The sequence below is a fragment of the Taurulus bubalis genome (assembly GCF_910589615.1).
Source record: "Taurulus bubalis genome assembly, chromosome: 17".
In the NCBI taxonomy this organism is placed as follows: domain Eukaryota; kingdom Metazoa; phylum Chordata; class Actinopteri; order Perciformes; family Cottidae; genus Taurulus; species Taurulus bubalis.
The window spans coordinates 21165922-21188369 of NC_136605.1; the positions used below are offsets into that span (position 1 = coordinate 21165922).

At 47.6% G+C, this 22448-nt stretch overlaps 3 protein-coding genes across 3 annotated transcripts; 2 read left to right on the plus strand and 1 right to left on the minus strand.

Annotated features, from left to right (window-relative positions):
- The first annotated feature begins 9492 nt into the window (after positions 1 to 9492).
- LOC306749719 (keratin, type I cytoskeletal 13-like) lies at positions 9493 to 11786 on the plus strand. Its single transcript, XM_079233039.1, has 6 exons — positions 9493 to 9991; positions 10381 to 10463; positions 10580 to 10898; positions 10989 to 11114; positions 11192 to 11448; positions 11592 to 11786. The coding sequence occupies exons 1-6, from the start codon at positions 9536 to 9538 to the stop codon at positions 11695 to 11697; spliced, it is 1347 nt and encodes a 448-aa protein (XP_079089165.1). The 5' UTR covers positions 9493 to 9535; the 3' UTR covers positions 11698 to 11786.
- Positions 11787 to 15105: 3319 nt separating this feature from the next.
- LOC306749607 (keratin, type I cytoskeletal 50 kDa-like) lies at positions 15106 to 17406 on the plus strand (the record flags this gene model as incomplete). Its single annotated transcript, XM_079232919.1, has 7 exons — positions 15106 to 15447; positions 15584 to 15666; positions 15799 to 15955; positions 16037 to 16198; positions 16282 to 16407; positions 16624 to 16838; positions 17307 to 17406. 7 exons carry the CDS (start codon positions 15106 to 15108, stop codon positions 17404 to 17406), a joined length of 1185 nt encoding a protein of 394 aa, XP_079089045.1.
- A 1140-nt stretch (positions 17407 to 18546) lies between these two features.
- LOC306749608 (keratin, type I cytoskeletal 50 kDa-like) lies at positions 18547 to 22089 on the minus strand (the record flags this gene model as incomplete). The annotated part of the gene is made up of 7 exons (XM_079232920.1): positions 18547 to 18678; positions 19381 to 19601; positions 19738 to 19863; positions 20450 to 20611; positions 20950 to 21106; positions 21216 to 21298; positions 21622 to 22089. 7 exons carry the CDS (start codon positions 22087 to 22089, stop codon positions 18600 to 18602), a joined length of 1296 nt encoding a protein of 431 aa, XP_079089046.1. The 3' UTR covers positions 18547 to 18599.
- Between the last annotated feature and the right edge of the window lie 359 nt (positions 22090 to 22448).

Here is a 22448-nt window from a genome sequence, read left to right on the forward strand (position 1 = left end):
TTGTGGCTCCCAAGGCCCTGCTCCGGAAGGTTGGAGATCTCCACCCGGACGTTGACGGCTGTTCCTTCTCCCCATCCTTGGAAGTCCGCAACCTGGGTGTCATCCTGGACCCAACACTATCATTCCAATCTCATATCAGGTCCATTACCAAATCCGCCTTCTTCCACCTCAAAAACATTTCACGTCTCCGGCAATCACTCTCTGACTCTGTGGCAGAAACCCTTATCCACGCTTTCGTCACCTCCCGTTTGGACTACTGCAATGGAGTTCTGTCCGGGGTTCCCAGCAAAGCCCTGGACAGGCTCCAGTATGTGCAAAACTCGGCTGCCAGGGTTCTCACCCGCACCAAGCCCTGGCAGCACATCACCCCCACCCTCATCCACCTCCACTGGCTTCCGGTCAAGTCCCGCATCACCTACAAGATCCTCCTCCTCACCTACAAATCCCTCAATGCCCTGGCTCCTCAGTATCTATCTAACCTCCTCCACCCTTACACACAGTCCTGGAACCTTCGATCCTCAGGCACGGGTCAGCTCTCCATCCCTCACACAAAAATGCGAACTTTTGGGGACAGAGCCTTCAGTGTGACAGCCCCCACACTTTGGAACTCTCTCCCCATAGAGCTCCGCAACACACCATCTCTGGACACCTTCAAAAAACTCCTCAAAACTCACCTCTTCACCAAAGCCTATGTCCTCTAGCTACTGTTGCATTTGTTATGTTTATTTATGTCTTTGTTAAGCGTCCTTGGGTTTCATGAAAGGCGCTATATAAATCCTAGCTATTATTATTAATATTACATTTAATAACAACATTCAATATCAGAAATAACAAGTAAACGTTTAATAATAATTAATAAAGTATTGTGGTCTTCATGTCATTCCTGTACTTCTACTTGAAAGTTGTTGGCCTTTTAGTTCTTCAGGTGTGGAGAGACACACCTTGTTTACCTGCAGGCCATAAGCCCCGCCCTCTCAGGTGACAGCGTTATGTAAGGAAGGTGCTTCAGGCGGAAGATTCACCTTAATGCTGTCAGGTTCCTGATGGGGGGGGGCTGTGTGTGTGTGTGTGTGTGTGTGTGTGTGTGTGTGTGTGTGTGTGTGTGTGTGTGTGCGTGTGTTTGTGTGCGTGTGTGTGAGTGTGTGTTTGTGTGAGTGTGTGTGTTTGTTTGTGTGTGTGTGTGTGTGTGTGTGTGTGTGTGTGTGTGTGTGTGTGAGTGTGTGAGTATGTGTGTTTGTGTGTATGTGTTTGTGTGTGTGTTTGTGTGTGTTTGTGTGAGTGTGTGTGTTTGTTTGTGTGTGTGTGTGTGTGTGTGAGAGTGTGTGTGTTTGTTTGTGTGTGTTTGTGTGTTTGTGTGAGTTAGTGTGTGTTTGTGTGTGTGAGTGTGTGTGTGTTTGTGTGAGTGTGTGTGTGTTTGTGTGAGTGTGTTTGTGTGTGTGTGAGAGTGTGAGTGTGTTTGTGTTTGTGTGTGTTAGTGTGAGTGTGTGTGTGTTTGTGTGAGTGTGTGTGTTTGTGTGTGAGTGTGTGTGTTTGTGTGAGTGTGTGTGTTTGTGTGTGAGTGGGTGTGAGTGTGTGTGAGTGTTTGAGTGAGTGTGTGTGTGTGTTTGTGTGAGTGTGGTTGTGTGAGTGTGCGTGTGTGTTTGTGTGAGTGTATGTGTTTGTTTGTGTGTGTGAGTGTGTGTGTTTGTGTGACTGTGTGTGTGTGTGTTTGTGCGAGTGTGTGTGTGTGAGTGTGAGTGTGTGTGTGAGTGTGTGTGTGTGAGTGTGTTTATGTGAGTGTGTGCGTGTGTTTGTGTGTGTGTGTGTTTGTGTGAGTGTGTGTGTGTTTGTGTGTGTGTGTTCGTGTGAGTGTGTGTGTTTGTGTGAGTATGTTTGTGTGAGTGTGTGTGTGTGTGTGTATCTGTGTGTGACTGTGTTTGTGTGTATGTGAGTGTGTGTGTGTGTGTGTGTGTTTGTGTGAGTGTGTGTGTGTGTTTGTGTGAGTGATCGTGTGTGTGTTTGTGTGAGTGTGTGTGTTTGTGTGTGTGAGTGTGTGAGTGTGTGTGTGTGTTTGTGTGTGTGTGTGTGTGTGTTTGATAGAGAGTTTTTGTGTCAATGTGTGTGCGTTTAAGTGTTTAAGTGTTTAAGTGTCTTCTGGGTAAGTGTGAGATTGGGTTGGGCAGTAAACCGGTTCAACCGGTTAAACATTGAAGTACCGTTGCATTGCCGCAACAACTGTTGTCTCTCTTGCAGGCAGCAACATGAAGTGTTCACTCAGAGCTTGTCTTACGTGTCAAGGTTATATCTTCATAACAACAATTAATAACCGTCAACTATATAGATAGATAGATAGATAGATAGATAGATAGATAGATAGATAGATAGATAGATAGATAGATAGATAGATAGATAGATAGATAGATAGATAGATAGATGGATTTAATAATGTGTTGTCGTAGTAGCGCCTTACAACTTACAGATACAAATGAACACACAAGATAAAATATATAAAAAAGCAACTGGGATGAAAGATATGTACAAAATAAAATTAAAATACAGTAAAAACATAAAAAATAAATATATATATATACACACAAATAAAATAGAATACAAAAACTAGAATGAAACTCTGCTGAATCGCCACCTTAACGTGGTGGAGGAGTTTGAGTGGCTCAGTGATCCTGGGAGCTATGTTGTCCGGGGCGTCAGCCCCTGGTAGGGTCTCCCAAGGCAAACAGGTCTCGGGGGAGAGCCCAGACTAAGAGCGGTTCAAAAAACCCTGATGATTTACGGCCCACGGAATGACGCTACCTCGCCCGGACAAGGGAAACCGGGGCACCCTCCCGCAGCCAGACCCGGGAGGGGAGCTCGACGGCGAGCGTCTGGTGGCCGGGCTTTCACCCATGGGGCCCGGTCGGGCTCAGCCCGAAAAAAGATCATGGACCAGCAACCCTGTGGACTCACCACAGAAGCATCGGGGTCGGGTGCTATGCAGACCGGGCGGCGGGCCAGGCAAGAGACCTGGGCGAGCCGATCGCCGGCAGCATAGACTAGCTCTAGGGACGTGGAACGTCACCTCGCTAGCGGGGAAAGAGCCGGAGCTGGTGGAGGAGGTGGAGCGGTACCAGCTAGATATAGTTGGGCTCCCCTCCACGCACAGCATGGGCTCTGGAACCAAGCTCCTGGAGAAGGGTTGGACTTTGTCCTTTTCTGGAGTTGCCCAGGGTGAGAGGCGCCGGGCGGGAGTGGGGATACTCATGAGCCCCCGGCTGAGCACCGCTATGTTGGAGTTTTCCCCGGAGAACGAGAGGGTCGCCTCCCTGCGCCTACGGGTTGCGGGGAGTAAAGCTCTGACTGTTGTTTGTGCTTATGCACCGAACAGCATTTCAGAGTATCCGGCCTTCTTGGAGTCGGTGGGAGGGGTCCTGGAAAGGGCGCCACCTGCCGACTCCATAGTTCTCCTGGGAGACTTCAACGCTCACGAGGGCAATGACAGAGAAACCTGGCGGGGCGTGATTGGGAGGAACGACTTGCCCGATCTGAACCCGAATGGTGTTTTGTTGTTGGACTTCTGTGCTAGCCACAGTTTGTCCATAACGAACACCATGTTCGAGCAAAAGGTGGCTCATAAGTGTACCTGGTACCAGAACACCTTAGGCCGGAGATCAATGATCGACTTTGTAGTCCTATCATCTGATCTGCGGCCGTGTGTCTTGGACACTCGGGTGAAGAGAGGAGCAGAGCTGTCAACTGATCACCACCTGGTGGTGAGTTGGATCAGATGGCGGGGGAGTCGGCTAGAGAGACCTGGCAAGCCCAAACGTGTAGTGAGGGTGAACTGGGAACGTCTGGCAGAGGATCCTGTCCGGGAGGTCCTCAACTCCCACCTCCGGAAGAGCTTCTCACACATCACGAGGGAGGCTGGGGACATGGAATCCGAGTGGACCATGTTCAAAGCCTCTATTGTGGACACAGCTTCTAGTCAGGATGCCTCCTGGACGCCTCCCATTAGAGGTTTTCCAGGCACGTCCAACTGGTAGGAGACCCCGGGGAAGACCGAGGACACGCTGGAGGGATTTTATCTCCCGGCTGGCCTTGGAACGCCTCGGGATCCCAGAATGAGCTGGAAAGTGTTGCAGGTGAGAGAGAAGCCTGGGTCGCCTGCTGAACCTGCTGCCACCGCGACCCGACCCCGGATAAGCGGTTGATAATGGATGGATGGATGGATGGATAGAATGAAATATGTGTACAGCTGCAGAGTGTATTCATTAATTGAGCAAATTAAATGTAAACAATAGAGAGTGCAAAATGCAAAGTATGTAAGTGAAGTGTGTGAAGTGTAATAAGTATACAGAGTGATAATTAATCCACAGAGGATCTAGCAAGCTTTACTTGTTGTAAAGCCGTGGGCAGGAATGTTCTCCTGTAACGGTCCTTGTTGCAGCGGAGCGTGAGGCCCTGCAGCAGGCGGTGGAGAGGGTATATGTCCAATATGGACAACAGTTTCTTCAGCGTCCTCCTCTCCACCACCTGCCCCAGATACTCTAGCTTACAGCCGATGATGGAGCCGGCCTTCTTATCCAGTTTACTGAGTCTGTTGGTGTCACCGGCTCCCATGCTGCTCCCCAGCAGACGATGGAGAAGAACAGAGCTCTGGCCACAACCGACTGGTGGAACATCTCCAGCATCTTGCTGCACACACTGAAGGGTCTAACGCTCTTTAATAGGGTAAAACACCACGACACAACAGTTTGTGACACATAAACACTAATAATTGTACATTTATAAAATTACACTGCTGAACTGCATGCTGGGTACAGCTCGCCCCACTATCACAACAAGAAGAAACTCTGTCGCCACATAAAAAATGGAAAGGAGCGATGCAAGAGGAACAACAAGAGACCAGAGATGCACCAATGCAACTACACACATATGCAACGCTGATTACTGTGTGGGATTTGTTATAAATGTGCGTTGGTACATAGAGGATGTAAAAAAAATACAGTGATATACCGTGAAACCGCCAGAATCTTACAAAATACTGTGATATGAATTTTTGGCCATACCGCCCAGCCCAGTGTGTGTGTGTGTGAGAGAGAGAGAGAGAGAGAGAGAGAGAGAGAGAGAGAGAGAGAGAGAGAGAGAGAGAGAGAGAGTGTGTGTGTGTGTGTGTGTGTGTGTGTGTGTGTGTGTGTGTGTGTGCGTGTGTGTGTGTGTGTGTGTGTGTGCGTGTGTGTGCGTGTGTGTGCAAGAAGATCATCTTCATCTTCATATTCAGTTAAAACATCAGAACTCACAGAACTGAACGTGAACTGTTGTTTGAGATTTCATTTTAATCATTGTAAACATGAGTTTATGTCTCAATCTCTAGTTTCAAGTCTTCTTCAATCCAGCATGATGTTCATTTAGTAAATTATGGTCATTTAGAGTCAAACAGACCATAAAGCAGGGGATGCTTTAGGGCGGGGCTTCAATATGATTGACAGGTCGACACCAGGCTACAAAAAGGACGTGATGATGTAAAATCCATCAGAATAACACCAACAATGAGATCTTTAGGTTTAATTTATGTTCTATCTGAGATTTGCTCTGCAGCTAACTGCTACCCGCTAACCCACTTTGTATTTTATCCAGTAAATAAACTATCAAATCTTACAGATGTTTTATTGGCGATATCTCAGCTGGACTTCTGAGGACAGTCTGGACGCTGCCGTGACTCTCTATCGCCTCTCCAGGTTACAAGTGGTATTACAAGACGGGCCGGGGCAGATGTAGATGTAAATGAGCTCTTCACATTCATGTTTGTTCATTTATTGAATGATTTGAACACAAATACGTACACAGAACCTTTGGACTGTCTTCTCAGACAAAACTTCATCCAGATGTTTAGTTTGTGGTACAACCTTTGACCTCCACAGTCTTCTTCCTCTCAACACTCGGTGCGCTTTTATGGACTCAATGCTCTTTTGGTGCATTATCACCATTAAAATGCTTTTAAAAAGAATAAAGAGGTGAAAGTCCTCAGAGTGAAGTCAGAGTGTGGCTGATCTACTCTCTGTGTGTCGATGCATTGTGTGCGATGAAGGGCATATTGTGCTTTATTGGTTCATTCCGTATTTTTCCTCCTTTCAAAGCTACATAACTGAAGGTGACACGCCTCTTGAACAAATATGCTGCAGGTTTGCGAAATCCAGGTTCCATCAAGTGGGTGTTGTACATTCCTGTCAGTCCCTGCAGGCTGAGAGCTTCGGCTGCTCACGATGGGAACACGCCTGCAGCACAATACCACGCAGCCACGCCCGCATGAAGGGCATGCAATGCATGCAAAGCATGAAAGTAAAAGCTGGAGATCGCTGCAGGATGCCTTTCTGTGCACACGGAGAATCCATTGATGTGACGACCCAGTTAGCAATAGCTGTTGTTATTTCATTACACATCAGGACTTAAATACTGATCATTACACAAGTAAATGACTACATTGAAACTAAATACATATATCATTCCAAATATGAACAACTGTGTTAGAAAATGTGTTTCTCTTGTAGAAAGTAAAGGTTTGAGAAGTTAACTACAACTCTCAGGGTCCATTTCTGCAAAACTAATGAGTTTATCTCCAGCTAAAATCAGTGCACTTATAATTGAGCTGTAAAATTTGATTTTAAAATCAAAGAAAGGAGAAAACCAGTGGCCTGCTTCATTAGCTGTGTTAGCTCCGTTAGATCCGTTAGCTCCGCTTATCGCCGTTGCTTCTCTCCGTCGCTTCTCTCCGTCGCTTCTCTCCGTGAAAAAGAGTTCTCTTTTCTGCTATCGACTATGGAATAAATAACCACTACTTCTGCTTTATACTTGTTGTGGAAGTCCCAAACATGTCGGAACATCAAACGCCCTCGTGTTTGGGTTCATAACACCATCCGTAGCCGCACACAGCTCGGTGAATTTCACCGACTCCTCCAGGAACTGTGTCTGGCTTACCTCCGTAAAATGGATACTGTTTCCTTCATCCACCATTGAAATAACCACTAGTTCTGCTTTATACTTGTTATGTAAATTCCACATACATCGGAACATCAAACTCCATCGTGTCTGCGTTCATGATATTATCCGTAGTCCCACAACAGTGTCTGAATACTAGCAGAGCCGAGGTTCGAACCACAGACCCTCTGATTGAAAGACAGGCATGGTAACCACAAGTCACCCCTCCTTACCCTATCTCTAAGGCTGAGGCTGGCCCCCCTACAGCAGAAACTCATCTCCCTACAATATATCCCCTTGGGGAAATTCTTCTCTGCGGTTGACCCATCCTTGGTTAAGGAGCAGTGGGCTGCCCTGTGAGGCGCCCGGGGTTCAGTGTCTTGCTCAGGGACACTTCGACATGTGAACTGTGGGGGGACTGGGGATCGAACCGGCTGCCTTGTGGTTACAGGACAGCCGCCCCATAGACCTGAGCCAGCCCAACAAACTATAAGCCTAATCCAGCCCTAACTATAGACCTGAACCATCCCTAACTATAGACCTGAGCCAGCCCTAACTATAGACCTGAGCCAGCCCTAACTATAGACCTGAGCCAGCCCAAACTATAAGCCTAAGCCAGCCCTAACTATAGACCTGAGCCAGCCCAAACTATAAGCCTAAGCCAGCCCTAACTATAGACCTGAACCAGTCCTAACTATAGACCTGAACCAGTCCTAACTATAGACCTGAGCCAGCCCAAACTATAGACCTGAACCAGCCCTAACTATAGACCTGAGCCAGACCTAACTATAAGCCTGAACCAGCCCTAACTATAGACCTGAGCCAGACCTAACTATAAGCGCTATCAAAGAGGAAAGTCTTAAGTCTACTCTTAAATGAGGTGCCTGTCTGTCCCACAGAAGAGGAGCTTGATAACTGAAGGCTCTGGCCGCCAACCTACCTTTTAAGACTCTAGGAACCACAAGTAACCCTGCATTCAGTGAGCGCAGCTCTCTAGTGGTGTAATATGACACTATAAGCTACTTGAGGTATGATGGTGAATCCCCATTTAAGGCTTTGTAGGTAAGGAGAAGGATTTGGAAATGTGATTCTTGATCTTACAGGAAGTCAGTGGAGAGCAGGAGAAATGTGATCTCTCTTCCGCATCCTCGTTAGTACACGAGCTGCAGCATTCTGGATCAACTGGAGAGATTCGAGAGACTTACCAGAGCAGCCTGAGAATAAGGAGTTACAGTAATCCAGTCTTGAAGTAGCAAATATGTGGATCAACGTTGCTGCATCGCTTTGAGACAAGATGTGCCTGATTTGTTTAATGTTACATAGGTGGTAGGCACTCCGTCCCCACCTGGAGGGAGCAATCCACCAGTTTCCGGCAGAGCACCATGGCCTCAGATGTGGAGGTTCTGACTCTCATCCCTGCCGCTTCACACTCGGCTGCAAAACACCCCAGTGAATGCTGGAGGTCATGGACCGAGGAGGCAAACAGGACCACATCATCTGCAAACAGCAGAGAAGCGATCCCGAGACCCCGAACCTGACGTTCTCCGCCCCCTGGCTGCGCCTAGATATCCTGTCCATAAAGGTCAGGAACAGGACCGGTGATAAAGGGCAAGCCCTGGCGGAGGCCAACAGCCACCGGGAACGTGCCTGATTTAATGCAGAGAATATGAACACAGCTCCTACTGCAGTATAGAGACTGGATAGCCCGTTGCAATGGGTCCGGCACCCCATACTCCCACAGTACCCCACACAAAAACCCCAGAGGGACCCGGTCGAAAGCCTTCTCCAAGTCTACAAAGCACATGTAGACTGGTTGGGCAAACTCACAGGATCCCTCCAGTAGTCTTTGAGGGTAAAGAGCTGGTCCACTGTTCCACGACCGGGATGAAATTCACATTGCTCCTCTTGATTCTGAGGTTCGACAAACAGTCGGAGCCTCATTTCCAGCACCCTGGCATGAGCAGTGTGATGCCACGATAGTTCAGCACACTCTCCGGTTCCCCTTTTTGCCAGTCCATGGACACACATCTCATTATGTGAATGAAATGTGTAATTATTATTATTGTTATCATTATTTTCGTCATTATTATTATCATCATTTTATATGTATATATATATGTATATATATGTATATATATATATATATGTATATAATTTATATACTAGTAGGTCATATTGTCCAGTAATGAGCAGTTCATCGTCTTCAGACTTGTTCGCAGAAATTATTTCTACATCGAGAGTGATTCTGCTAACAATTTAGTTTAATTTTATGAAAACACTTAACCGCTCTGCTTGCGGTGGTTTACCTGGAAACCATGAGCTGCTGCCAAGATTCAGCTCATAAAAAAAATAATTATTATAATTATGCTTGTGAGGTTGATGGTCAGGCACACCCAGGGTGTGGACTCAGACACGCCCGGTAACCTTTTCAGCTGAAAGAAGAACAGGTGTCTCCTCCCAGACTTGGCACAAGCTCGCCCACCTCCGCCTCCTCCTCCCGAACTCTTCGAACAGTATAAAAAAAATGAGCCGCTCTTCCCTCTTCACTCTCTTCTGAAGCAGAGCCTCCTCATCACCACTCAACATGACCAGCTATAGAAGCAGCTACACAAGCTCCTCGTCCGGAGGAGGCAGAGGGTATGGTGGCTCCATGTACGGTGGCGCTGGAGGCGGTGGAGTTAAGATCTCCAGCGGCTCCTCATTGTTTTCCAGCGGTGGAGGAGGTGGAGGTAGCTATGGCTACAGCTCCAGTAGCGGCGGAGGCTATGGTGGCGGCGGAGGAGGCTCTGGGTTCAGCTTCGGTGCTGGAGGCGGCGGTGGCGGTGGCGGCGGCGGTGGTGCAGACATCTCGGCCAATGAGAAGGCAACTATGCAGAACCTGAACGACCGCCTGAGCTCCTACCTGGATAAGGTCCGCAAGCTGGAGGCGGCCAACGGGGCGCTGGAGCTGCAGATCAGGCAGTACCTGGAGAGCAAGTCGTCGCCTTCCTCCAGAGACTACAGCGCCTTCTACGTCACCATCGCAGACCTGCAGGGAAAGGTAGGCCCACCTGGGACACTCAGTCATGTGACCCCCAAACAGGAAGCTGTGTCTTCACGCTGCTGCAGAGTTTATCGTCCAGTGAGAAGTTAAACATCAACACTGTAGCTTGTGATGCAGCTTTAAAACCAGCAGCTTTTTACTGGTCAGTGCTGTAGTTAAAGTAGTACTCGTAGTAGACAGAAGTACAAGTACACAGGCTGTGACATCATGCAAATACCAAAGCGTGTAAAGAGACGCTCATAAGTAACGGCCGGCATGAAGAAGAGAAGAGGCGTTTGTTTGACAATCAAACAAAGCCTCAAACTAAAGCGTTGTAGACAAGCTGGTTTCCTGTCGATGGAGAACTTGAAAAGAAAACAACTTTTCTCTCCTCTCTTTTCTCTCAGATCCAGGATGCCACCAGAGTCAACGGGGGCATCTACCTCTCCATCGACAACGCCAAGCTGGCCGCCGACGACTTCCGGCTCAAGTCAGTGAACCAATTCCTGAAATCTAAAGTTCTGTTTCACCTCCTTCAGCGGCTTCAGGCCGTTCCTCTTCTGGGAGAGCGGCTTCGGAAACCAACGCTTTGTCTTTGCTCCGCAGGTTCGAGAACGAGCTGGCCATGCGGCAGTCGGTGGAGGCCGACATCGCCGGTCTGAGGAGAGTCCTGGACGAGCTGACCATGAGCCGGTCCGACCTGGAGATGCAGATCGAGGGTCTGAAGGAGGAGCTGATCTTCCTCAAGAAGAACCACGAGGAGGAGCTGCTGGCCATGCGCGCTCAGATGACCGGCCAGGTGAACGTGGAGGTGGACGCCGCGCCGGGTGTAGACCTCAGCAAGGTCATCGACGAAGTCAGGGAGCAGTACGAAGCGTCCGCCATCAAGAACCGCAAAGAGCTGGAGGCCTGGTTCCAGAGCAAGGTAAGACGCGAGCCGCCACCTGAGACGTCTCAGCAGCTATTATGGGATGGATGGAGATGACATGCTCGGTGCTTTGTGTCCCCTACGCAGTCAGAAGCCCTGAGCAAAGAAGTCAGCATGAGCACTGAGACCATCCAGACGTCCAAAACAGAGCTCAGCGAACTGAAGCGGATTCTGCAGAGCCTGGAGATCGAGCTGCAGTCCCAGCTCAGCATGGTGAGCGTCTCTCTGCTCACGGCTCCTCTTCACGCCCACGAGCTCACAAACTAACCTTCTCCTCCTTCTCTCTGCAGAAAGGGTCTCTTGAATCCCAGCTGGCCGACACCCAGAACCGCTACTCCATGCAGCTGTCGGGGTACCAGATGCAGGTGACCTCCATGGAGGACCAGCTCAGCCAGCTGAGGTGCGACCTGGAGAGGCAGGGGCAGGAGTACCAGATGCTGCTGGACATCAAGACCCGGCTGGAGATGGAGATCGCCGAGTACCGGAGGCTGCTGGACGGGGAGGGAGGCGGCGGCTTGAGCATTAGTAGCAGCGGTGGCAGCAGCAGGTGAGACAACCACAGGGTCGTTTAGAGGATAAACATCTGACAACATTGCTGGGCGGCGACCTGCAGTAATTACAGAATAGATCGGTCATTGCTGCGTTACAGTTTCTAGGGACTCAAGGATTCTCTCTCTCTCTCTCCTGCAGCTCCACCAGCACCAGCACCAGCAAAACCACCACCAAATACATCACTGTCACAGAGGAGTTGGTGGACGGGAAGGTGGTGAGCTCATCCACGGAGGTCCTCCAATAGAATGACGAGCTCCAGCAGGAGGCGCTCTCACGGAAACACACACCACAATAAAAGTCTGCTGACTGGCTTCAAAATAAAAGCTCATGTGTTGTGTCTTCTGTTCAAATGAAGTGTAGCAATGCAGTTCCTCTGGTGGCCACTGGGGGCCAAATAGTCCTGGTTAATTAAGATTAATTTTGGAAGATTTCTAAAATATAGTTTCACAATAAAAGCCTTCCTCAGTAAACGTAACACAACAACAACAATCAGACAAACAGAAGTAAACATGATGTCCCAGTAAGAATCTGTGTATAAATATTAGGGCTTAGGCACGCTAACGTGTTATCAACACGTTAACGTAGCAATCCATTAACTCCGACAATGATTTTTATCATGCATTAACAGCATTTTTATTTATTTTTAGCATTGGGAGGGGCTTATCACTGCTGCACACATTAACCGAGAAAATGGAGAAAGGTACTTCACTTTTAAATGGGATTTTCATTTTAAATCTCTCCAAACAACCAGTGGAGCGAAACTTCGGCAGACTACGTCGGATGCGACGTGCGGGAGAACTGTCGACAAACCAACGACTGCAGGCCGGATACTGCAGTGGAAGATGTCGGTCTGAGGAGCGCACTATCACAGAGAAATCATGCAATTAATCGGTTGCATTTTTTCATCTTTGCCCAGCACTAATAAATATACAACGAGTGCATATAAACCTTTAAATGTAAACGTCACTATTCAGACAAAATATCCTCTTGAGCTAAAAAACAATAATAAAAAATATATAAATAATAAAATATATATAAAAATAAAATCCATTTCTAGAGATATTTAACTTAAAATACTGTTTAATGTTTTATGAACTTCATTGATCGTTTAATATATAAATGCTCATTCTGAAAATGAAACACTTCAATAGGTTTCTAATCAGACATCATTTAACTACATAATAATATAAAACAGCCGGTTACAAAGGTTCAATAAACAAAGAGTTTCATAATTCAACTGACGAGGATTTCATGTCACGCAGCATGTCATGTGACGAGGGACAACCAATCAGGTCGCTCTCAGGCTGCGGCCCATATAAGGAGGAGGAGCTAAGTTAACGCTACTGTAGTACTGAGGTGTAGTACAGTAAATAGTACAACATGTAACTCTGAGGTGTAGTGCAGTAAAGAGTTCTCCATGTACCTCTGAGGTGTAGTACAGTAAAGAGTACTCCATGTACCTCTGAGGTGTAGTACAGTAAAGAGTACTCCATGTACCTCTGAGGTGTAGTACAGTAAAGAGTACTCCATGTACCTCTGAGGTGTGGTACAGTAAAGAGTACTCCATGTACCTCTGAGGTGTAGTACAGTAAAGAGTACTCCATGTACCTCTGAGGTGTGGTACAGTAAAGAGTACTCTATGTACCTCTGAGGTGTAGTACAGTAAAGAGTACTCTATGTACCTCTGAGGTGTGGTACAGTAAAGAGTACTCTATGTACCTCTGAGGTGTAGTACAGTAAAGAGTACTCTATGTACCTCTGAGGTGAAGTACAGTAAAGAGTTCTCCATGTACCTCTGAGGTGTAGTACAGTAAAGAGTACTCCATGTACCTCTGAGGTGTGGTACAGTAAAGAGTTCTCCATGTACCTCTGAGGTGTAGTACAGTAAAGAGTACTCCATGTACCTCTGAGGTGTGGTACAGTAAAGAGTACTCTATGTACCTCTGAGGTGTAGTACAGTAAAGAGTACTCTATGTACCTCTGAGGTGAAGTACAGTAAGGAGTACTCCATGTACCTCTGAGGTGTGGTACAGTAAAGAGTACTCCATGTACCTCTGAGGTGAAGTACAGTAAAGAGTACTCTATGTACCTCTGAGGTGAAGTACAGTAAATCAAAAGCTGATTTTATAAAATTAGTAGTTTTATGAAAATCAATGCCTATTCCTCCTAATGAGACCATGACGTCGGTTACGTTTTCCGTGCTAGCCGGGGCTAACGAGCACTTTGCTCCAGACTGAAACATCTCAACTATTATGGGATGGACCCAGAACCGGCCCGTCAGGTGGGGTTCCATTCCAGGAAGTACAAACACCCTTTGAGTACCTGAAGACTGGGGGGGTAGTTGTGTTGTTTTTGTTATGTTTTTGTTGTGCTGAGAGCCTTGGTGTCAGAGGAACCTTCGGCATGCTCCTTCAGATCTCATTCCTGCATTTATTTGTAGGAACTGGTCCCAGTTTGTACTTTGTTCTCTGTTAACTGGTCTCCACTGCCTCCCAGTACTTTGTTCTCTGTTAACTGGTCTCCACTGCCTCCCAGTACTTTGTTCTCTGTTAACTGGTCTCCACTGCCTCCCAGTACTTTGTTCTCTGTTAACTGGTCTCCACTTCAGCAGAACATCATAACCAAATGTTAAAATAGTATAAAAGTAAATATAATATATTATTGAGACTCAAATACACTTGTGTTTCCTCCAACAAAAGCTGAGCAGCAGGTTTAGGCCCCGGGGCCCCTGACCAGTTAGTCTGGCTCCAGTATAACCAGTTCACAAGTCACAAGTCAACAAACCAGCAGTCAACAGCCCTGAGACCTCCCTCAGGGGCCCCGGGGCGTCTGCTGAAGGTCCCGAGCAGCTCCGACCGGTTCGCTCTCCGGGCCCCGGGGCCGCACTGCGACCCACCGAGCATTCCCACCCCCAGGTGAGGCGTATATGGAGGCGCCGCTGGAAACCATTTCCTCCTTTTTATCACTGAAATGTTGTTTTCCTGCGTATGGAGTACCTCTACTGCAGTACAAGTACTTATACCACACTATAAGTACTATGTTCCAGTACAAGTGCCAATACCACACTATAGAAGTACTATGTTACAGTACAAGTACTAATACCACACTATAGAAGTACTATGTTACAGTGCAAGTACTCATACCACACTATATAAGTACTATGTTACAGTACAAGTGCCAATACCATACTATGTAAGTACTATGTTACAGTGAAAGTACTAATACCACACTTTAGAAGTACAATGTTACAGTGCAAGTACTAATACCACACTATAGAAGTATTATGTAAGAGTAAAAGTATGTCAGTATAATCAGTAAAAATGTAGTGGAAATACACAAAGTGTGACTGTTGTACTAATATACATTATAACAGCATTATTACTTGTGCATGACGCACAGAACCAGACCATCAGGTCCGAGCAGCTCCTTGGCCCTGAGACCTCCCCCAGGGGCCCGGGGCTTCTGCTGAAGGACCCGAGCCGCTCTGACCGGTTTGCCATCCGGGCCCCGGGGCCGCACTGCGACCCACCGAGCATTCCCGCCCCCAGGCGAGGCGTATAAGGAGGCGCCGTCCCAGCCGACCCTCAGCCACTCAGCCATGACCTCCTTCTCCGGCCGCAGCAACTTGTCCTCCATGAGGGGCTCCGGCATGATGGCCTCCTCCTCCTCCTCCTCCGCCCGCCGGCTCGGCAGCTCGGGGGCCGGCAGCGTGTACGGAGGAGCTGGAGGGACCGGAGTCCGTGTCTCCAAGGCCTCCTCCTCCGCCGGCGGTTCCTTCAACCTGTCCGATGCCATCGACATATCCGACAACAAGAAGATGGCCATGCAGAACCTGAACGACCGCCTGGCCTCCTACCTGGACAAGGTGCACTCCCTGGAGAAGGCCAACGGGGAGCTGGAGTTCAAGATCAGGCAGTTCCTGGAGAGCAAGACCAGACCCGAGGGCCACGACTGCACCGCGTTCAAGGTCTCCATCAAAGACATGCAGGACCGGGTGAGGACCGGTTTATGAAGCTTTCAAACTGCTTTTTCAGATTCAGCTTCTTTGTGATCTTTTTATGTCTTTTTATGATTCATGTTTCTGGGTTTCCTGTTCTTTAAGTGTTCCTGTAACCTTCGTACGTCCTCAGATCTTCTTCGCCGCTCATGCAAACGCCGCCATCGTCCTCGCCATCGACAATGCCCAGCTGGCCACCGACGACTTCAAGCTCAAGTGAGTGAGACTTAGTTTCCTCCCACATCGACTCGTTCCTCCAGACCTGGACCAGAGTCCATGTGGTTCAGTGAGCGGGTTCGTCACCACCTTTAGACCAGGTCCTGGAACTCACTCTGGTGTCTCCTTCAGGTTCGAGAACGAGCTGGCCATGCGGCAGTCGGTGGAGGCCGACAGCGCCGGGCTGAAAAGGGTCCTACAGGAGCTGACTCTGAGCCGGTCCGACCTGGAGATGCAGATGGAGGGTCTGAAGGACGAGCTGGTCCAGCTGAAGAGGAACCACGGGGAGGTGAGACCACCGGAACCAGTCAGCAAATAAACCAACAGATCAAAAGACAAGTTTAACCGCCGTCTAACCCTAACCCTGCAGGACCTGCTGGCCATGCGGACCCAGGTGGGGGGTCAGGTGAACGTAGAGGTGGACGCCACCCCGCAGCAGGACATGTCCGTCATCATGGCCGGAGTCAGAGAACACTACGAGGCCGTGGCCAACAAGAACCGCAAAGACCTGGAGACCTGGTTCCAGGCCAAGGTGAGCCCATAAAGTCCCGTTCCCCGCCGCCCCCTACTGTCCAAAGCCTGATCAATAACGTCATTGATCCTTGTTCCTCACAGTCGGCCGAGCTGAGCAAAGAGGGCTCTGTGACCACGGAGATCCTGCAGACGTCCAAAACCGAGATCGGAGAGGCCCGGCGGACCCTCCAGAATCTGGAGATCAAACTGCAGGCTCAGATCAGCAAGGTCAGCAAACCCTGATCCACTAAACATGGACTCCACCTCAGTCATAAGTACACAGGTTTATACATAAGTACACATGTTTATACATAAGTACACATGCTTATACATAAGTACACATGTGACTGAGTGCTTTGGGGTGCTGTTGGCGTACTAAATGGTCGTCTTACTGGGAAGTCAGAACCACAGTAACCCGACTGTCCTTCCCTTCCCCCGGAGCAGAAAGGAGCCCTGGAGGCTACTCTGGCTGAGACCGGGAGCCGCCAAACCAACATGCTGACGGGCTACCAGAGGCAGGTGGGCGCTCTGGAGGAGCAGCTGGCACAGCTGAGGGCTGACCTGGAGAACCAGGGCCGAATGTACGCAGAACTGCTGGACATCAAGACCCGGCTGGAGCTGGAGATCTCCGAGTACCAGAGGCTGCTGGACGGAGAGAAGTGAGCGTCTCCACTCCGCTAGCTCTTTCAGACAAACACCTGTTAGCGTAGCATGCTAGCGTGAGCAAACAGTCAGGGAACGTCATAGGTTTTTGTTGACCTGATGAGCAGAGGATCAATAAAGTTATGACATTAACCATAATCCATCCCTTAATCGTTGAGATGTTTTAGTCTGGAGCAAAGTGCTCGCTAGCCTCCAGAGCTGCTAGCACGGCTAACGTTACCGACGTCATAATCTCAACACAAGGAGGAAAAATATGTATTGATTTTTATAAAACTACTATTTTTATAAAATCATCTTTTAGATTAAATAACATAATTTCATAATTATTCAATATTTAAAAGTAGTTTTATCTACTTTTTCGGATGTTGCTATGACAATAAAACCGTCAGTTTGAGTCCCATCAGACAGAAAAGACCTGAATAAATATCATCAATAATAATGGATGATGTATTTCCGTCCTGCAGCAGCACCAGCAGCACCACCAGCACCAGCACCACCAGGACCAAGGTGGTGACCATCGTGCAGGAAGTGGACGAATATGGAAACGTGATCAAAAGCAGTTAGACCAGAACAAGACCAGAACCAGACCAGAACCAGAACCTGTGAACTGAGTCCGTCTGAGCTTCTTCAATAAATATCTCGTCTGACTTTCCGATCTTCTTGTGTTTTATTAGAGAATCATTTCTGCAGACGCAGAAACATGACGGCAGCAATATTCACGTTTTACCATTTCCCTGCAGAAAATAACGTTAATTTAATTTTACAGGTTTTTTTCTGTATTTGTTATATTTTAAAAATATTTCTTTAGACAGTTTTTTTCATGTGGAAACCTGACACTGAGGCTCAAATAGTTTGAATCCACTGATACATCAAAATATAGCATATGAGCACGATACTATAATATTAAAAAACTTGCAGTGACAATATTTATGATTTACTTTCAACATCATATTGACAAAACTATGGATGGAGGTGGAAGTACACATATTATAATGTGTTCACATGACGTGGCCCAAACATACCTTTCCCCATAGAAGTATAATATAGCCACCACGTCCCATAATATGAGTTGAGGTGAATCAACTTCCTTTATTTAAACCATGACCATGAAGGTTATAAAATGCATAATAATAATGTATAATGATCTAACAGCTGGATCAAGAGTTATTATTATTATTATTAATAATAATAATAATGTATAATGCTCTAACAGCTGGATCCAGAGTTATTATTATTATTATTAATAATAATAATAATGTATAATGCTCTAACAGCTGGATCCAGAGTTTTGGGTAAAACGTGGAGCTGACGCCTTTTTCATCTCGTATCTCAATATCTATAAATTCTACAAATTCTACATATATCAAACTTTGTGCAGGCTCTCTATCGTTTGGCCCTCGACTTCCCCAAACATGGTCCCAATAGCGCCATCATGTGGCCACTTTCTAAGCACTGGGCGCCCGTGAGCCATGAGGGAAGTGGTTCTGTGGCCTGAAGCTTCATATTATAACGACACATGAAACATGAACGCATTAATATCTGATACTCCAGGGAACGTTGGAAGCAAAGCTACGCTAATTGATGCTTTGTGGTGAGAATGTGTCCTTCATCATTTATTACAATAAAGAAACATGTACAATGTTAAAGTAAGTCGAGTGGCGATTAAAGGTACTAATACACAGAAAATACACACACACACACGTGTTTCAGTTCATCAGAAGTATTTTATTTGTGTATTTCTGACGGCGCTCTTCGTCTCAGTCGGAGGTGACCTCTTCATCGTCCACGTACTCTTTGGTGATGATCATCACTTTGCTCTTCGTGGTGGTGGACGGGCTGAGGAAGAACCAGCTAGTTAGCTTTGAGCATTATGCACTAACAATACTCATGATTACTATGTTAATACTCATGATTACTATGTTAATACTCATGATTACTAAGTTAATACTCATGATTACTATATTAATAATCATGATTATTATATTAATACTCATACTTTCACATGAATGTGCATTAATACTCATGATTATTAAAACTAATGCTTACATATGCATGTGTCTGCATTCATAGTTTGTGCTCCTTAAACTTGTTAAAAATTATTCACTGGTTTTCAACCAGCTATTTGTTGTGTAAAAACTGTTATTTGTTCTGTCTAAACTGTTATTTTGTATGTAAAAACTGCTATTTGTTATGTAAAAACTGCTATTTGTTGTCATTTTTGAGTTTGTGTGTTCTAAAATAATTTAAAAAGAATTCTATTTGTTTTGGTGAATCTCATAATTTAGATTATTGACAGAATATTTTATAATTAAGATTGGCCCTGAGGTTTTATTTTTTCATCTACTTGATTTCATGTCATGATTTCACGTTATATTCCTAAAAACTGAATTACTAGAAAAGTATAAACATGAACTTTTGATCAACTTCCCTGCAGACAAAAACAGCTGCTCTGTTATTTCTGCACGTTGTATCTGTTTGATGTTTATGTTCCACTTCTCTGTCTCCCAGTGGGCTCCCAGTATGGACTGGTCCGCTCACCTGTACAGCTCCCCGTCCAGCAGCCTCCGGTACTCGGCGATCTCCATCTCCAGCCGGGTCTTGATGTCCAGCAGCATCTGGTACTCCTGCCCCTGCCTCTCCAGGTCGGCCCTCAGCTGGCTGAGCTGCTCCTCCATGGAGGTCACCTGCCGCTGGAAGCCTCCCAGCATGGCGGCGTAGCGGTTCTGGGTGTCCGCCAGGGTTCCTTCCAGAGACTCTTTCTGCGGCGGAGAGGAAACCGAGTAAACGGATTCACAGGGGAGGCAGGAATCAGACTCACGAGAAACTGAGCACTGACCATGACACACTTACCATGCTCTAACACACTCATAACCCACACACTCATAACACACTGACCATGCTCTGCTGCGCCTGGAGCTCGATCAGCAGGTTCTGCTGTGAGCGTTGGCTCTCCGTGACCGCCGAGCGAGACGACTGCAGACTCTCCGTGCTCACGGCGACCTCCTTAGAGAGGTCATCGGACTGCAGCAGAAAGACACCAAGAAGAGAGGCCAAGCTGCTCATGAATCTGATCAGAAATCAGCATGAATCTGCTCATAAATCAACATGAATCTGCTCATAAATCAGCATGAATCTGTTCATAAGTCAACATGAATCTGCTCATAAATAAACATGAATCTGCTCATGAATCAACATGAATCAACCCGTATGCAGATGACACGCGACTGTCACTTTAATTCACACACTTGTTTTTATTATAGGTCTTAAATTCATTATTGGATTTAATACAATTCAGTTTGATACAGTAAGTCACGTTTTATCTCATGATTTCTTTTTATACTGCCTCATGTAAGATTGTCTTTGCTTGCAGATTCAATAACGAGCCACTAGGAGCTGCTAGAAAACTCCTAAATGTGCACGTGAATGGGGTAACAGTAACACCCACTTTTCCCTGCACGACATGTTCAAGCTATTTTGTCCAAGTAGAGGAAGGTGATCTACCTTCAGGTGTGTCTCTTAGTCATGATTTATAAAATGAGGCTTCCAGAAGGACGCATTTGGAGGCGGGGCTTATCCCCACTTGGATTCAGAGGGTCTCATTGCTCACCTTGGCCTGGAACCAGACCTCCAGCTCTCTGCGGCTCTTGATGGCGGACGCTTCGTACTGCTCCCTGACTTCAGCCATGATGGCGGACATGTCCTGCTGCGGGGCGGCGGCCACCTCCACGTTCACCTGGCCCCCCACCTGGGCCCGCATGGCCAGCAGGTCCTGCAGGGAGACGCACAACAAAGAGGAATTATGATGATGACCAACATTCGGTTTTTCGCTCGTTGTTTATTAAGACAAAATTCTGTTTTTTCTTTTTCATATGATTTTTGAAAAAAGCATCCATAATAAATATGACTTTATGCTGAATTGACTCACTAACAATACTCACGAACACTAAGCTCCTTCATCATGAGATAAATATTAGGTTTTTTTTGCAAAACTCCAAGAAATGGAGTTTGAAGTTCCCTCAACTTCTCCTCCATCATAAAACTGCTTTGATGAACGTTTCCACCAAACTACTGATGTTGAACACTTCATATTGAACTTTAACGAGCCACCTCCTCGTGGTTCTTCTTGAGCTGGATCAGATCCTCCCTCAGCGCTTCGATCTGCATCTCCAGGTCGGACCTCCCCAGGGTCAAGTCGTCCAGGAACCTCTTGAGCCCGGAGATGTCGGCCTCCACCGATTGACGCATGTTCAGCTCGCTGTCGAACCTGCAGACAGACCAGCAGCAACGTTAATGCAGCTCTATGACGGGGTTTAGTTGCCAATAACTAATACCAGGAAAGCAATGCACCACACATGCAAAGGAAAGAGACCCACTTGACCCTGAAGTCCTCCGCAGCCAGCTTGGCGTTATCGATGGCCAGGTACAGGGATCCGTTGGTTCGGGTTGCAAAGATGATCTGAAACACAAAGGAGGTTTTATCTCATCATCAGAGTCTCTGAATGTGACCTGAACCTGCATGTTTGTTTGTTATTCTGGTGGTTCATGTTTGCAGAAGTCATCATGCAAATCCTGTTTGCTCTTCAGGTGGCCTCTGTGTGTTCTGGGTGTGGCTGCACCTGTTTTCCACCTGCAGGAAGTGACACATCCCCCACGTCCCACCTGCACGCCTGAGGGTGGCTGCAGGGCCTCTGGCAGCCTTTGTGCTGGAGGGGATGTATTTCCAGGTCTTCCCTGGAAGAGAGAGACGACCCTGCGTTCGGAATCAGAGTCCAGACTCACCTGGTCCTGCATGTCGCTGATGGCGTCCGTGAAGCCGGTGCAGTCGTGGCCCTCGGGTCTGGTCTTGCTCTCCAGGAACTGCCGGATCTTGAACTCCAGCTCCCCGTTGGCCTTCTCCAGGGAGCGCACCTTGTCCAGGTAGGAGGCCAGGCGGTCGTTCAGGTTCTGCATGGCCATCTTCTTGTTGTCGGAGATATCCAAGGCGTCGGACAGGTTGAAGCCGCTGCCACCGCCGCCGCCGCCGCCGCCGGCTCCGGCTCCGGCTGCAGAAAACCCTGCACCAGCAGAGGAGAAGCTCCTGGGAGCGCTCATGCTGGAGATGCGGACTCCCTTGCCTCCGGCGCCGGCGTACACGCTGGGGGCCCTCATGGAGCCGGAGCGGTTTCCACTGGAAAAGGTGACGGAGTGAGCGTAGGAGGACATGCTGGAGGAGTCTGCTCTGGACGGAGAGGAGAGAATGAAGCGCATCGGGACTCGGGCTGCTTTTAAGCTACCTGAAAGTGAGGGAGGGTCCGGGGGAGGGGGAGGGGGGGGGGGGGGGGGGGACAGGGCCAGCAGGACGGTGACAAGCAGAGCAACCACTCACAGCAGGAATGTTAAGTATATGTCTGTTGCACAAAGCTGTGAACGCAGAGCCTCTGTTTGTTCTGCGGAAGATGACTCCATCCTCCCGTTCGTTCAGGTGAATCTGAGATAAATAAATATCTGGAGACCCTCATCTCTGCCTCCCACAGATTCCTCTCTGCAGGTTCAGACCTGCCAATTCTGGACCGAGGGTGTCGTGTTAGGCCCTGCAGCTCCTGCTCTTATTGTGCTAGAGAACAATG

Coding starts and splice junctions, on each gene's coding strand:
- LOC306749719 (XM_079233039.1), top strand. CDS start 9,536: ATGACCAGCTATAGAAGCAGCTACACAAGCTCCTCGTCCGGAGGAGGC. Junction 9,992..10,380: donor TCGCAGACCTGCAGGGAAAG/GTAGGCCCACCT, acceptor CTTTTCTCTCAG/ATCCAGGATGCCACCAGAGT. Junction 11,449..11,591: donor AGCAGCGGTGGCAGCAGCAG/GTGAGACAACCA, acceptor TCTCTCCTGCAG/CTCCACCAGCACCAGCACCA.